This window comes from Trifolium pratense, linkage group LG7, assembly GCF_020283565.1.
Source record: "Trifolium pratense cultivar HEN17-A07 linkage group LG7, ARS_RC_1.1, whole genome shotgun sequence".
Taxonomy (NCBI): domain Eukaryota; kingdom Viridiplantae; phylum Streptophyta; class Magnoliopsida; order Fabales; family Fabaceae; genus Trifolium; species Trifolium pratense.
The window spans coordinates 977,503-990,851 of record NC_060065.1 but is presented as its reverse complement, the minus strand read 5'-3'; the positions used below and the strand labels follow the sequence as shown (position 1 = coordinate 990,851).

The following is a 13,349-nucleotide window of genomic DNA, read 5'->3' as shown; positions in this document are numbered from 1 at the left end:
TCAATTTAACCTAATAAATAATTTATAAAATAATTTATAAAATTAAACTCTACACAAATACTATGTGCAAGTATATAAATATATGTATATAAAATAAACATAATATGTTTTGTCAAAAAAAAAAAAAATAATAATAATATGCAAAAGGAAGAAGACAAGTGTATGTATTATGTAATTCAAAAGCAAGAGCAATAACGTTAAATACAAAGTGCAACAACGAAATAAAATAAAAAAAAAAACTAGAAAACAAAAAGTCTGAAAAAAAAAAAAATACATACACAGTGCAACGTAACAACTCTTAAAAGAGAAAAAAAAATAGTCTTGAAAAAAAATAGTAAAAAAGAGTATCGAAAAAAAAAATAGCAAGTTAGGAAAATAAATAAAAAATTTGCAAGTAAGGATGATTTTGGTATTGTTCCTGCTAAATATTGAACAGGGTTGATTCTTCAATGGACCAACCTCTGAATATATTTGTTATTGATGATAATTTTGAACGTACATAATACATTTGAGAGGGGGCTATATATAGGCCCCCTAATAACGGTTATACAAGTTCTTTTGGCCCCATGACTTCAGTTCCTCCCTAGGCGGGTCGTGGGGGTCGTGGGTTTATCCCACTCCTTTCTTTCCGCCTGGTATCGCCACGTGTTCCTATTCGTATGCTTCATGGGTGCTGTGCCTGCTCGCTGGCGAGTTGACCCGCGCCTTACTAGGGCGAGCTGTTCCGTTGGGCCTTGACTCCTGTTTATTTGCGGACCGGATCGCCTATTGGGCCTAGTCTTGGCTAGCCCAGTCCACAGCCCCCCAAGCACAAGGCTTAAAGATTAAGGCGAAGTGTTGACGTGGTCGTATGCTGTCTTTTGACCTGGATTCGCCCATTCCACAGCCCCCCAAGTGTGAGACGTGACTTTGGGCAGTCGAAGCACTTTAATTTGTTGGGCAACGGCTACTCGCGATTTTCATGCTCCTCTTTGACTCCGTCGCTATCCGTTTGCCTTTGGTACCCGCTGTGCTGTTGACGCTTTCTTTGCTGTCGCCTGTTTGTTGCTTCCCTGGGCTATATATATTTCGTTCTCGCCCTACCTTGATGCTGTGAAAATATGGAGACCCCTATGGCGCCTATCATTCGCTCTTTGAAGATGCTGCTTGTTCGCGGGGGGTCACATCTCCTCCGCAACATTGAATCCTTTTCTTCGCTTGTTGATGACTTGAGGGATTACTCCTGGAGGCTATCTCGCTCCGAGGCTCATTTCCTTCGAGCTTTGCTGTGCTTACGGGATGAATTGGTGGCTTCTGCTCCCATTATTGCTTCCGTCGATGGTGCTGAGGCGCGTTATCAGAAAACCAGGGTCGCCCTATTTGATCAAGCTCGCTCCGTAGAGGAGAATATGCGCATGCTTGAAACATCCCTCTCTGCCTATTTTCATGACGAAGATGCTTGCGACGCCAGGATATCTGAATTGCGGACTGAACTGACTGCTTTGGAGGAAAGGAAGCTGGACATCCAAAATGGCGTTAGGGAGGACATTGGCAATCTGCTGGAACACCGGCGAATTCAATTGGAATTGAAGTCACAAGTCGCCAGTTTGGGCGGAGCTTTGGAGCGTCTCATGAATAACCGGGGTATGGCGAGGACCTGCAAACTTGATATCAACAAAATGTGTGAGGAAGCGGAGGATGCTGCTAAATATTTGTAGTTGTCGCGTTTTCCTTTTTCCCTTGTATCCCCCCTTTTGGTTTCACTATGTGTTACGTTTTATTGTAATAAACATTTGAATTGGAATGAACTTGTTACTCCTTGAACGCCTAATTTCTCCTGTTCCTCAATATTCCTTCTTTAATTGCATTAATTCGATCGTAACATCTTTCCCCTCTCTGCGCGGTTTCCAACGCAGTCAAAGGGAAGTAGTTGCAACCGTCCATGCATTTATGACGGGTTGTTGATACGCATGCGAATTTGCCTCCTTCTCGGTCTATAAATATCGCTTCTTGGAACTCCATCGCTATCTTATCCGCTTGCTTCTCCTTGCCTCTTTCTCTGCGTAGCTTTCAAAACCATGGGAAGGAAGAAAACTCTGAAGAAAACCCCTTCCGGCGAAAAGGCTTCGCCGGGTGGCCAAGCCGCTGAAGGGCCCTCCTCCAAACGCCTCAAGAAGTCCAAAACTGCGGAGGTTGATGTTGCTGCTGCCCTTCCCAGCTATTCCAGCGGGGACGACACTGATGAGGACTACGCTGTGTTTCTCCAGACTTACGATCCTCAGGAGACCTACCCCGGGGACCTGCCTGCAGCCAAAGGAAAATCTTCCCGCAAGAAGGCGGTTGCTAAGCCGAAGAAGAAGGCCGCGTAGGGCTCTATTCCTCTTTAGGGATTGTCTCTAGGTCTTTGACTTTAGGTTTTACTTGTTTTTCTTTCTGTTGTAAGCTGTATTCTCCTATGATTAATAAAGGATTTTCCCGTTTTCTTGATGTGCTTCTTGCTTTGACGTATTTGCATATATCGTTGCGCTGATGTTGTTTCCGAATAGGATAATTGCTATTTGTATGTCGGCGAGTGCCCCCAATTTTAGGCGGCATGTATATTACTCGTCCGTCTGGTCACATGCGGTGATTTGAGCGGTGTAAATAACCCCCGGCGAGTGCGACTACGCCGCCAACGTTTCCTCTTCTCATTCCCACGCGAGTGCCCCCTATTTTAGGCGGCATGTATATTACTCGTCCGTCTGGTCACACGCGGTGATTTGGGCGGTGTAAATAACCCCCGGCGAGTGCGGTTACGCCGCCAACGTTCCCTCTTCTCATTCCCACGCGTGTCCGACTAGTTCTTCTTTTCTGACGCGTGTTACTACTTGTTGGGTAATGGAACGTTTCCCTTTCTAGACCAACACGGTGTCTTTATTGGAATATAAGGCTTCTTCCTCCTTCCTTTTTTCTCACTTTCCAACCTTCAAACGGACATCTCCGAGATTTGCTTGCTAATCCCCGGTTTTCGCTCTTTCGTTTCCTACCATTTCGTTCGGATCGTTCCCGTCTCTTCGCGTCTTTAAGGTACTTCTGTCTCCTTCTAGCAACTGTTTTACTTTATTGCATTCTAGCTTTCGATGGTACAGCAGCATCGGGAGCGATCTGATCCTATGGGGAGGTTTTCCAAGACCTCCCCTCCTACCTTAGAAGCCATAGATCAGATCCGGTGTCGTTTCACCGGGGCGGATGGCTCCCTCGACGAACTAGGGTTTTACTCTGAGATCTTTGGGTGTCCTTTGAGTCCTAGTGACATCGATAGCGATGATGATACCAGTAGCGATAGCGACTGTTTTGTAATCCCACCTTCCTCTTTCACAGGGAAAGCTTTAAACCGTCTCGACCTAGCCATACGCTACACTCCTCCGGGCGAGATGGAGACTCCTTCGAAGTACGCGACCGTGGAGAGCATTAAGGCATTTAGGGAGATCACGCAGCTTCTCGATGGTGAGGACGACGATCAGCTCATTGTAGAGCCTGTGGGTGAGGGGGAGCTTGTTCATACGGTGAATTGTGAGGAACCCCACTATTTCTATATGTACGGGGATGTAATTAGGGCGTTGAACCTTTGGTTTCCCTTCACCTGCTTCGAAGATACCGTGCTGCGCATTCTGAACGTTGCTCCCACCCAGCTTCATCCCAATAGCTGGGCGTTCATTAAGGCGTTCGAACTTGTATGCTTAGGCTTGAACTTAGAACCTAGGTTGGGCGTATTCTTCTCCTTCTACTATGTAAAAAGCTTGAGCCCCGGGAAGATGGTCTCCCTCAGTAGTTTACCGAACAGAGGATTATTTGTCCTGTTTGCATCCCACTTTAAGAGCTACCATGATTCTTTCTTTCGGGTGAGGCATGGCCCCCCATTAGCCAGATTGATGTATGATAACAATAGGAACCGGCTATTTCCTTTCTACTGGACCACAGATCCTCGGGCGATTAAGGGGGTTGATTATGCCCATTTAACCGACTTTGAGAAAGAGACTGTCGCCTTTCTCAATAGCTTTGGTCGGCTGGACATTAAAGATCTGCTGAGTCGCGAGACCAAAGTTGAGAGTCTTAGGCGATACTTACGTAAGTACACATTTTACCTCACTTTCTTTCTTTTGGCGTACTTGACTATTTCTGACCGCAGGTTTTTTTTTCTTCTGCAGGTAGAATGACGACTATAGATGAGGAGGAATGGCTGTCTTACTTGGCTAAATCCACCGAAAAACAGGCGAATCCCGAGCCCTTTGTCGATCCTGCGCTCCAGCTGCTATTGGGCGACCAGGATGGGAACAAGGGAAAAAGGAAGAGGACCAAGGGCGAGTCTCATAGACCCCCAAAGTCAGTGAAGAAAGATGATGGCTCCTCTAGCCATGTGAAGATCGACGACGGCACCTCGCCCTCAAAGGGCGGGCGTGTTCTTCGCTCCCGTTCTGCATCTTCCGTGCCCAGGAGCGAGAAGGTAGCTAAAGGTCCTGATGACTCATCCACTAAGGCTGCAGCGTCGTCCTCTCATGACGTTGCCTCTCCCGGAGATAAGGGCGATCATCATGGCGACGTGATCGGGGAATCCCATTTCCTTCATTCTTCTGGTGAAGCGAGGACTTCAGCGTGGGATGGATCGTTCGATCCTCTGGCGTTTATTCAGCAAAAGGTGCTATTGGATGGCGATTTCGCCAGGTTTGCTTCCGTTTCTCTCTTTCTTACGTTGCCTTATGTTATTTTTGCTGCGTTTCTTTGCATGACGTTCCGTTTGTTCTTTTTGCTCTTTCAGGTTTGAACAGACATCCGTTGCGGACTTGCGGAGGCTATCTTTGCTTCATGGTGTGCAGGGCTTGGTGCTTAATTACCAGCTCTCGGAACGTCAGGCCAAGGAGGCCTCTGCCGCCGCTGCCAAGACTGACGAGGTTGCTCGGTCCGCTAAAGAGGCGAAGGATCGTCTTTCCGCCGAAAAGACTAAGCTATCTGAAGATCTGGCTGCTTTGAAGGAGAGTCATGCGTCGGAGCTTGCCCGTCTGAGGGAGGAGCACACCCAAGAATTGAAGGTTCTCAATGATCATCATCTTGCAGAGGTGAGGCGTCTGGAGAAGGATAAGAAGGCTCTGACGCTCGCCCGCAATGCCTTCATGGTTGCATGTTTCCAAACTGGCGAAGACTTATGGGAGTGGCAAGGTCATAATGAAGAGTTGGAGGAGACGGTCGACGCCCTGAAGCAATCGATGGCCGACAAATATGTCGAAGGTTTCCGTTCGTCTCTTGCCCAAGTCGGGGTGCTTTTTCCTGACCTTGATCCGGACGTTTTGGCCCAGGTTGACCCTATTAAGAAGGTGCAGGATGGAAGGCTCGTGTCTCGCCTTCCCCAGAAGAATGACCGCGTTGCTTCTTAGTTTTTTCAGTTTATGCCTTGTACTTTATCTTATTTTGCTGTATGCCTGTGTGAACTTTTGCCTTTTGCGGCTTTTTGTTTAAATGATTTGTGCTTTCCAGACAATGATTCTTTTGATGCTTGGTTATCTGTCGGGCCTTTATTGCCGATGAGAGCCAAGTCATGGCATTTCGCTTAACCGCTAGTGGCGTTTTCTTTCTTTCCTTTTGTTATTTTTCGTTTCGCGGCAAAGACCCTTGGGGCTGCTTCTATTCTAGCGAGAGTATTCGCATTTTTGCTTCTATTGTTTCCGAATTATGGCAAAGACCCTTGGGGCTGCCTTTACTTTGGCGAGGATGTTTTCATCGCCCGTTTTGTGGCGAAGGCCCTTGGGGCTGCCTTCTATTCTAGCGAGAGCATTCGCAGTTTTGCTTTTATTGTCTCCGAATTATGGCAAAGACCCTTGGGGCTGCCTTTACTTTGGCGAGAATGTTTTCATCGCCCTTTTTGCGGCGAAGGCCCTTGGGGCTGCCTTTCCTTGGCGAGATTGTGTGTTATCATTCGCCTTATGGTTGTCTCCGAATTATGGCAAAGACCCTTGGGGCTGCCTTTATTCTGGCGAGAATGTTTTCGTCGCCCGTTTTGTGGCCAAAGCCCTTGGGGCTGCCTTCATCGCTCGTTACGCGGCAAAGACCCTTGGGGCTGCCTTTCTTCGGCGAGATCGTGTGTTATCATTCGCCTTTTGGCAAAGGCCCTTGGGGCTGCCTTTATTCTGGCGAGAATGCTTCCATCGTCCGTTTTATGGCAAAGGCCCTTTGGGGCTGCCTTGGTGTGCGTCGTGAGCCTTTAGGACTACTCGTCTCTATACAAATCATTTTGTGAAGATTGTTTCTTGAAACGACAACGGGCCTCGATAAAAACTCCTGCCCTTGCAGGAGAAAAGAGTGTCCCGCTGTCCCTTTATTAAAATTCTTAATACTGCAAATATTAAACATGTTCGAAATGTCTGAAATTAAAGCAAAGACAAAATGCGAGGAACAAAATAAACGAGTCGCCAATCATATCTCCCCATTTCTGATTTGGCGAGTCCATTCGCTGCTCTTAGCTGTAGTAAGCTCTGAGATTGACCACATTCCATGTTCGTGGTAATGCCTCCCCCTTCAGTGTTTCCAACCTGTATGCTCCTCTTCCAAAAGCTTCCTGGATTCTGTACGGTCCTTCCCAATTTGGGGCTAATTTGCCGCCTTTGTCTCGCCCCATTGGTCGTTTTAGCACCAAATCGCCTGCCTTGAAGTCTCTCGCCATTACGCGTGTTTCGTATTTGCGTCTCGCCTGTTGTTTTACTGAAAATTCCCTGATATGAGCCGCTTCTCTGGTCTCCTCTAGCAAATCCAAATTTTCCTTAAGCGCTTCTTCGTTTACTGTGGCCGTCAATGTTGACCGCCTCCAACTTGGTGGGTTGATTTCTGCAGGTATCATTGCATCCGTGCCATAGACCATTCTAAAGGGAGTCTCACCTGTTGTAGATTGCACCGTTGTATGGTATGACCACAGGACCGGGAGTAAATGCTCCACCCATCCTGTTTTCTTTCCTTCCAATCTTCTCTTGATTGCTTTTAGTATGACCTTGTTGGCTGACTCCGCCTGTCCGTTCGCTTGAGGGTGTTCCACTGAGATGAATGTATTGCGAATTCCCTTCTCTTGACAGAAGGTGATCACTGCTTCGCTTGTAAACTGGGTTCCGTTGTCCGAGACTATATACTTCGGCAGACCGAACCTACAGATGATGTTTTTCCAATAGAACTTCTTGACCCTTTCCGACCCGATGGTGGGTACCGGCTCTGCCTCTATCCATTTGGTAAAGTAATCCACTGCCACCAACAAAAATTTTGCCTGTCCCTCTGATGCGGGGAATGGTCCCAGTATATCCACTCCCCACATGTAGAAAGGCCATGGCGACGTTACCGATGTCAACGGTTCTCCTGGGGCGTGGTGTAGGTCCGCGTGTCTTTGACATGTGTCACAGCTTTTGACGTAGTCGCTCGCATCTTTCAAGAGTGTTGGCCAGAAAAATCCTGCCCTGGCGACCTTTCCTGCTAGTGATCTTCCTCCTATGTGGCTCCCACATGACCCTTCATGGATCTCCTTAAGTATCCCCTTTGCTTCCTCCTCATTTACGCACAACAACATTGGGGATGAAAACCCTCTCTTGTACAACCTCCCGCTTATCAGCGTATAATGTGCTGCCTTTCTCCGCAATCTTACTGCTGCCTCCTTATCTTCTGGTAACTCCCCCTTCTGCAAGTATTGCATTATCGGCATTCTCCAATCATCTCCTACTTGTGTCGCCAAAACCTCTCCGTTTTCATCTGAGTCGCCGAAGCTGGGTTTGGAGATTGTTTCTTGGATCACTGTCTTATTATTTCCTGGCTTTTTAGTGCTTGCCAGTTTGGACAGTAGGTCCGCCCTTGCGTTTTGTTCCCTGGGCACGTATAATAATTCAAAAGTGTCAAAGTGCTCAGACAAACTTTTTACCTGGTGCAGATACTTGATAAGTTGGGGGTCCTTTGCCTGGAATTCTCCTGACACTTGGCTAGTGACTAGCTGCGAGTCGCTTTTCGCTTTGAGCCTTCGCACCTCCATCTCCTTTGCTAGCTTCATTCCGGCGATCAAGGCCTCGTACTCCGCTTGGTTGTTGCTCGTCCTGAAGGCGAAGCGCAGAGATTGCTCTACTAGCACTCCATCTGGTCCTTCAAGCACTATTCCCGCTCCGCTTCCCTTCAAGTTGGATGATCCATCTACCGACAGCGTCCATGTGTGTGACTCGACTTCTGCTGGTGGCGACGTTGACTCCAAGACGAAATCTGCTAGGATTTGTGATTTGATGCTCCCTCTTGGTACGAACGTTATGTCGTACTCTGATAGTTCTATTGCCCATGCTACCATCCTTCCAGCCAAGTCCGGCTTTTGTAAGACACATTTGATTGGGTAATCGGTCTTGACCGTTATGGCGTGACTTTGGAAATACTGCCTCAATCGCCTGGCTGTTATTACTACTGCAAGGGCCAGCCTTTCTAACTTCTGATATCTCATCTCCGCTCCTTGAAACACTCTGCTGACGAAGTATACCGGTTTCTCCTCTCCGCCTATTTCCTGAACCAGCGCTGAACTCATGGCGTTGTCGGAAACGGCGAGGTAAAGCTGCAACGGCTTATCTGCTTGGGGGCGAGTTAGGATAAGAGGTGATGCCAGGAATTGCTTCAATTGTTGGAAAGCCTCTTCGCAATTTTCTGTCCAGCAGAATCTTTCTCCCTTTTTTAGGGCGGCGAAGAAGTGAAAAGCTTTTTCTCCTGCGCATGATAAAAATCTTGACAGCGCTGCGATTCGCCCTGTTAGCTGCTGCACCTCCTTTACTGAACTGGGACTCCTCATGTTGATGATAGCTTGACATTTTTCTGGATTGGCCTCAATTCCTCGATTTGTAAGCATAAAGCCCAAAAATTTTCCTGCCTGTACGCCGAATGAGCACTTTGCTGGGTTTAGCCTCATGTTGAATTTTCTTACGGATGCCAAGATATCTTTTAAATCGTCCTGGTGGCTTCCTCCTTCAACAGTCTTGATTACCATGTCATCAATATACACTTCTAAGTTTTTCCCAATCTGCCGAGCGAAAATCCTGTCCATGAGACGCTGATACGTAGCCCCTGCGTTTTTCAAGCCAAAGGGCATGACTCTATAGTTGTAGTTGCAGGTGTTTGACATGAACGCCGTGTGCGGGGCGTCCAGAGCATTCATCCTGATTTGGTTGTAACCAGAGTATGCATCCATGAAGCTTAGCATCTTATACCCCGAAGTACCGTCGATTAAACGATCTATATTCGGCAATGGGTAAGGATCTTTAGGACATGCTTTGTTCAAGTCTGTGAAATCTACACACATCCTCCACTTTCCATTGGCCTTCTTTACTAACACTACGTTAGCTAGCCATTCTGGGTATTTGATCTCTTCTATGAATCCGGCCTCCTTAAGTTTACTGACCTCTTCGTCTATTGCGGTTCTCCGTTCCTCTCCAACTTTCCTTTTCCTCTGGGATACTGGCTTGACCTTTGGCGAAATTGCCAATTTGTGTGTTATGATGCTCTCATCTATTCCCGGCATATCTGATGGTTTCCATGCAAATAGATCCACATTACTTCTTAATGTGGCCACTATCCTCTCTTTTTCTTCATTATTCAGCTGGGTTCCTATGTATGTTACCTGGTGTTCCGCGCTTCCGATCTGGACCGGCTCTAGGTTCTCAATTGGGCTCACCCTCTGATCCTTAAATTCTTCTCTTGGATCTAAGTCCGTAACTTCTTCTATATCTGCGCTCTCTATTCTAAAGTTACTTGCCTCGAATGTATTCACCTGATCAGTTGACTTTCGTATGTGCTTAACTCTCAAGCTCGATTCATAGCACTGGCGACCTAATGCTTGGTCGCCCCTTACCATGCCTACACGTCCGTTATCTAACGGGTATTTCATTGACAAATATAAGGTAGACATTGCTGCTCCTAGGGTGTTAAATGCGGGGCGTCCTATGATAATATTATAAGATGTGAAAGGAGTTTTTACTACCAAGTATCTCACCTTAATAGTTTTGGCGTTTTCCTTTTCGCCGAATGTGGTTAACAACGTGATGTGCCCCATAACTTCCACTTGTTCGCCGGAGAATCCTATCAGCGTGCCGTTGTGGGGTTTTAACAGCTCTCCTGCCAGTTGCATGGCCTTAAAAGCCTCCCAATACATTATGTCCGCCGAACTCCCCGAGTCTATCAACACGCGCTTGACGTCGCAATTTAAGATTTGAACCTGAATTACCAATGGGTCGTCGTCGTGGGGAAAAATTCCATTCCCATCATTTGCCGAGAATGACAACTCTGGGGTTGTTGGAAACGACACTTGTCCTACCAAACTTGTCTCATAAATTATCTGCCTCAGGTATCTCTTCCTTGCTGCTCTTGATTCGCCTCCTCCTGCGAACCCTCCTGCTATCGTATTCACTGCTATCCTTTTTTGGTCCTTGTCGCTATCTTCTTTCTCTGTTGTTTTTCTTGGCGATGCTGGGGGAGATCGCCCACCTCGCTCGGCTGCCGCTGCTTTCTGGAGGAATTTGCGCAGGTGCCCACTGTTCAGCAATTGCTCGATTAGGTCTTTCAATCTGTAACACTTTTCGGTGTCATGGCCTTTGCACCTGTGATAGTGACACCATTCTTCTGGGTTTGGCCCCATCCTCGCCTGGCGATCTGGCGCTGGGGGCAACCTTGCTAGTCCTGCGTTCAGGATTTCGTCGAGTATGTGTACTCTGGTATCGTTAAGGCGCGAATACTCCTCTTCCGTTCGATATCCCCTTGACGAACTCCAAGGCTCCCGGTAAGGGCGTCCACTGTATCGGCTCGACTGTCCGCTGCTGCGGCGGCTACTTCTTCGCTGATGGCGATCTGGGGATCGCTTGTCAGATGGATTCTCTCTGGAGTCCCTGCTTCTCTTTTCAGCATTGCTCTCCTCGCCTTTGATATAACATTCTGCTCGCTTCATTACCTCCTGCATTGTTATTGCTGGCTTCTGTGCCAGGGATTCGTTGAATTGCCCTGCTTTCAAGCCGTTGTGGAATGCTGCGACGAACATCTCCTGATTGGGATTCGATACCTTGATAGTGGCCTCACTGAACCTGGCGAGGTATTCTCGCAGGCTTTCTTTATGCCCTTGCCGGAGTCCAAACAGGGTCGTTGCAGTTACCTGGATATATTTACTTCCCGCAAATTGGTGCAACAGTTTTTTGTGAAAGTCGACGTAACCTGTTATGGAGTTCTTGGGTAGGTTCATGTACCATCTTAAGGCGGCGTCCTTGAACGTGCCTGATAACAGTTTGCACTTTAAGTGCTCGTCGGCTCCGATGATGGCGGTTTGGGTGTTCACCGCCATTAGATGCTCCAAAGGATCACTCTTTCCGTCGAACGACGGAAGGTGCGGCATTTTCAAATTCGGCGGTACCGCTGTATCCCATAGTTCCTGTGCTAAAGGTTGCGCTGTTTCTTGCACGCCTTCCTCTGGCGATTCCTCCTTTTTCTCCTTCTCCTGCTTCTCTCTCTCTTGTCGTTCCTTCTGGACTTCCTCTTGCAGGGCGCGGAAAGCCTGAACTGCCTGTTCGAGGGTCATGCCACCCCCGTTTTCGTCTGGTGTCGCTGGGTCTTCCATCTCGTTGGTGTTTGTGATAGGCCTGGGATTAGTTTTACCAGGGCCCCACGGTGGGCGCCAAATGTTCCTGCTAAATATTGAACAGGGTTGATTCTTCAATGGACCAACCTCTGAATATATTTGTTATTGATGATAATTTTGAACGTACATAATACATTTGAGAGGGGGCTATATATAGGCCCCCTAATAACGGTTATACAAGTTCTTTTGGCCCCATGACTTCAGTTCCTCCCTAGGCGGGTCGTGGGGGTCGTGGGTTTATCCCACTCCTTTCTTTCCGCCTGGTATCGCCACGTGTTCCTATTCGTATGCTTCATGGGTGCTGTGCCTGCTCGCTGGCGAGTTGACCCGCGCCTTACTAGGGCGAGCTGTTCCGTTGGGCCTTGACTCCTGTTTATTTGCGGACCGGATCGCCTATTGGGCCTAGTCTTGGCTAGCCCAGTCCAGGTATTTTAAAATAAATATGAGGATAATTATGTCAATATAATTCAAATTTTAATAACATATATTGCCTCACCTCCCCTCCCCTCCAAATCCCCCCAATTTGGGGGGAAGCAAAATTGAGCTTATGAGGGATTTTGCTCCCCTCCTTTCCCCTCCCCTCCCCTCCAAAAAAAATGAACCAAACACAAAAAACTTAAATATTCCCTCATCTCCCCTCCCCTCCCCTCCACAATTCCCGAACCAAACAGACCTTTATTTTCATCGTTTACATTGAAATTTCCATTGCCATGGTTAATGTTTGTTTCTTTTTCTCTCTCTTTTTTATTTTTTATTTATTTAATATTATATTTTTCTTTTCTTTTTTTTATTTCTTGTTTGGTTCGCGATGATTTTAGATTCTCGGGTCTTGGTTTTGTCTAATTAGAACTAGAATGGTAACTTTAGATTCGGGTCTTGGTTTTGTCTAGTTAGAATATGGTAAAATAAAATTTGGATGGGGCCACAACTTGTGTGTTGTGCCTCAGTGATACGGCATCCATTTTCTCTTTTTTTTTTTTTCAATTTTTTTGTATTAATTAATCGATTCCGTCAAACTTCCTACAAACTATGAAGATCACGGTTTGTTGCAACGCAACTTTAATTCAAAAATGATTGAAATTAATTAATTTCAGAACTGACCCGCATCAGATTAGGTGATCGGATAGTGATAGCAAAAACCAACAAAAAATATTGAGTTGAGGAAGTTAGGATACTTTAAAATTATTTAAGTATCTCGTTAGATATTATATTTGTTTAATAAAAAATAAGATATATAGTTGAGATTAAAATAATTAGTTTTTACTTTAAATAGTGAATATTTTACTATGACGTTCTTTTCGAATAATACAAATAATGTCTTTTTTTTATGATAATACTAATTGGTTTTTTGGGATAATAATTAACATATGCAATTCACTTGATTTAATAATTTTAGTAATGTGAATGTTTATTTTATTTTTTATTTTAATTATGTTTATATATTTTGTATTTATATATATATATAATTTTAAATTCAATTTTTTATTAAAGTATTTTGGTCGTATGGTATTTTAAAAATTTTAATTTTTTTTTTTTGAAGAAGCTAAATTAGCTCACTCAAATTGGCACCAGAGAGACTCGAACCTTAGACCTCAAGAGGAGCACACTCCCAGATCCTAAGCCAATACCAATGCACCAACCCAAGTGGGTTTAAAAATTTTAAAAATTATCTATCATTGTATCCGTACCATATCAAGTATCTAAGCTTCTTATCGAACAAAAAATT

General features: G+C 45.9%; 1 protein-coding gene across 1 annotated transcript; it reads right to left on the bottom strand.

Annotated features, from left to right (window-relative positions):
- Positions 1–6,466: 6,466 nt before the first annotated feature.
- On the bottom strand, positions 6,467–11,602 carry LOC123899916. The gene has a single exon (XM_045951181.1). It carries the CDS (start codon positions 11,600–11,602, stop codon positions 6,467–6,469), a length of 5,136 nt encoding a protein of 1,711 aa, XP_045807137.1.
- Positions 11,603–13,349: the final 1,747 nt, after the last annotated feature.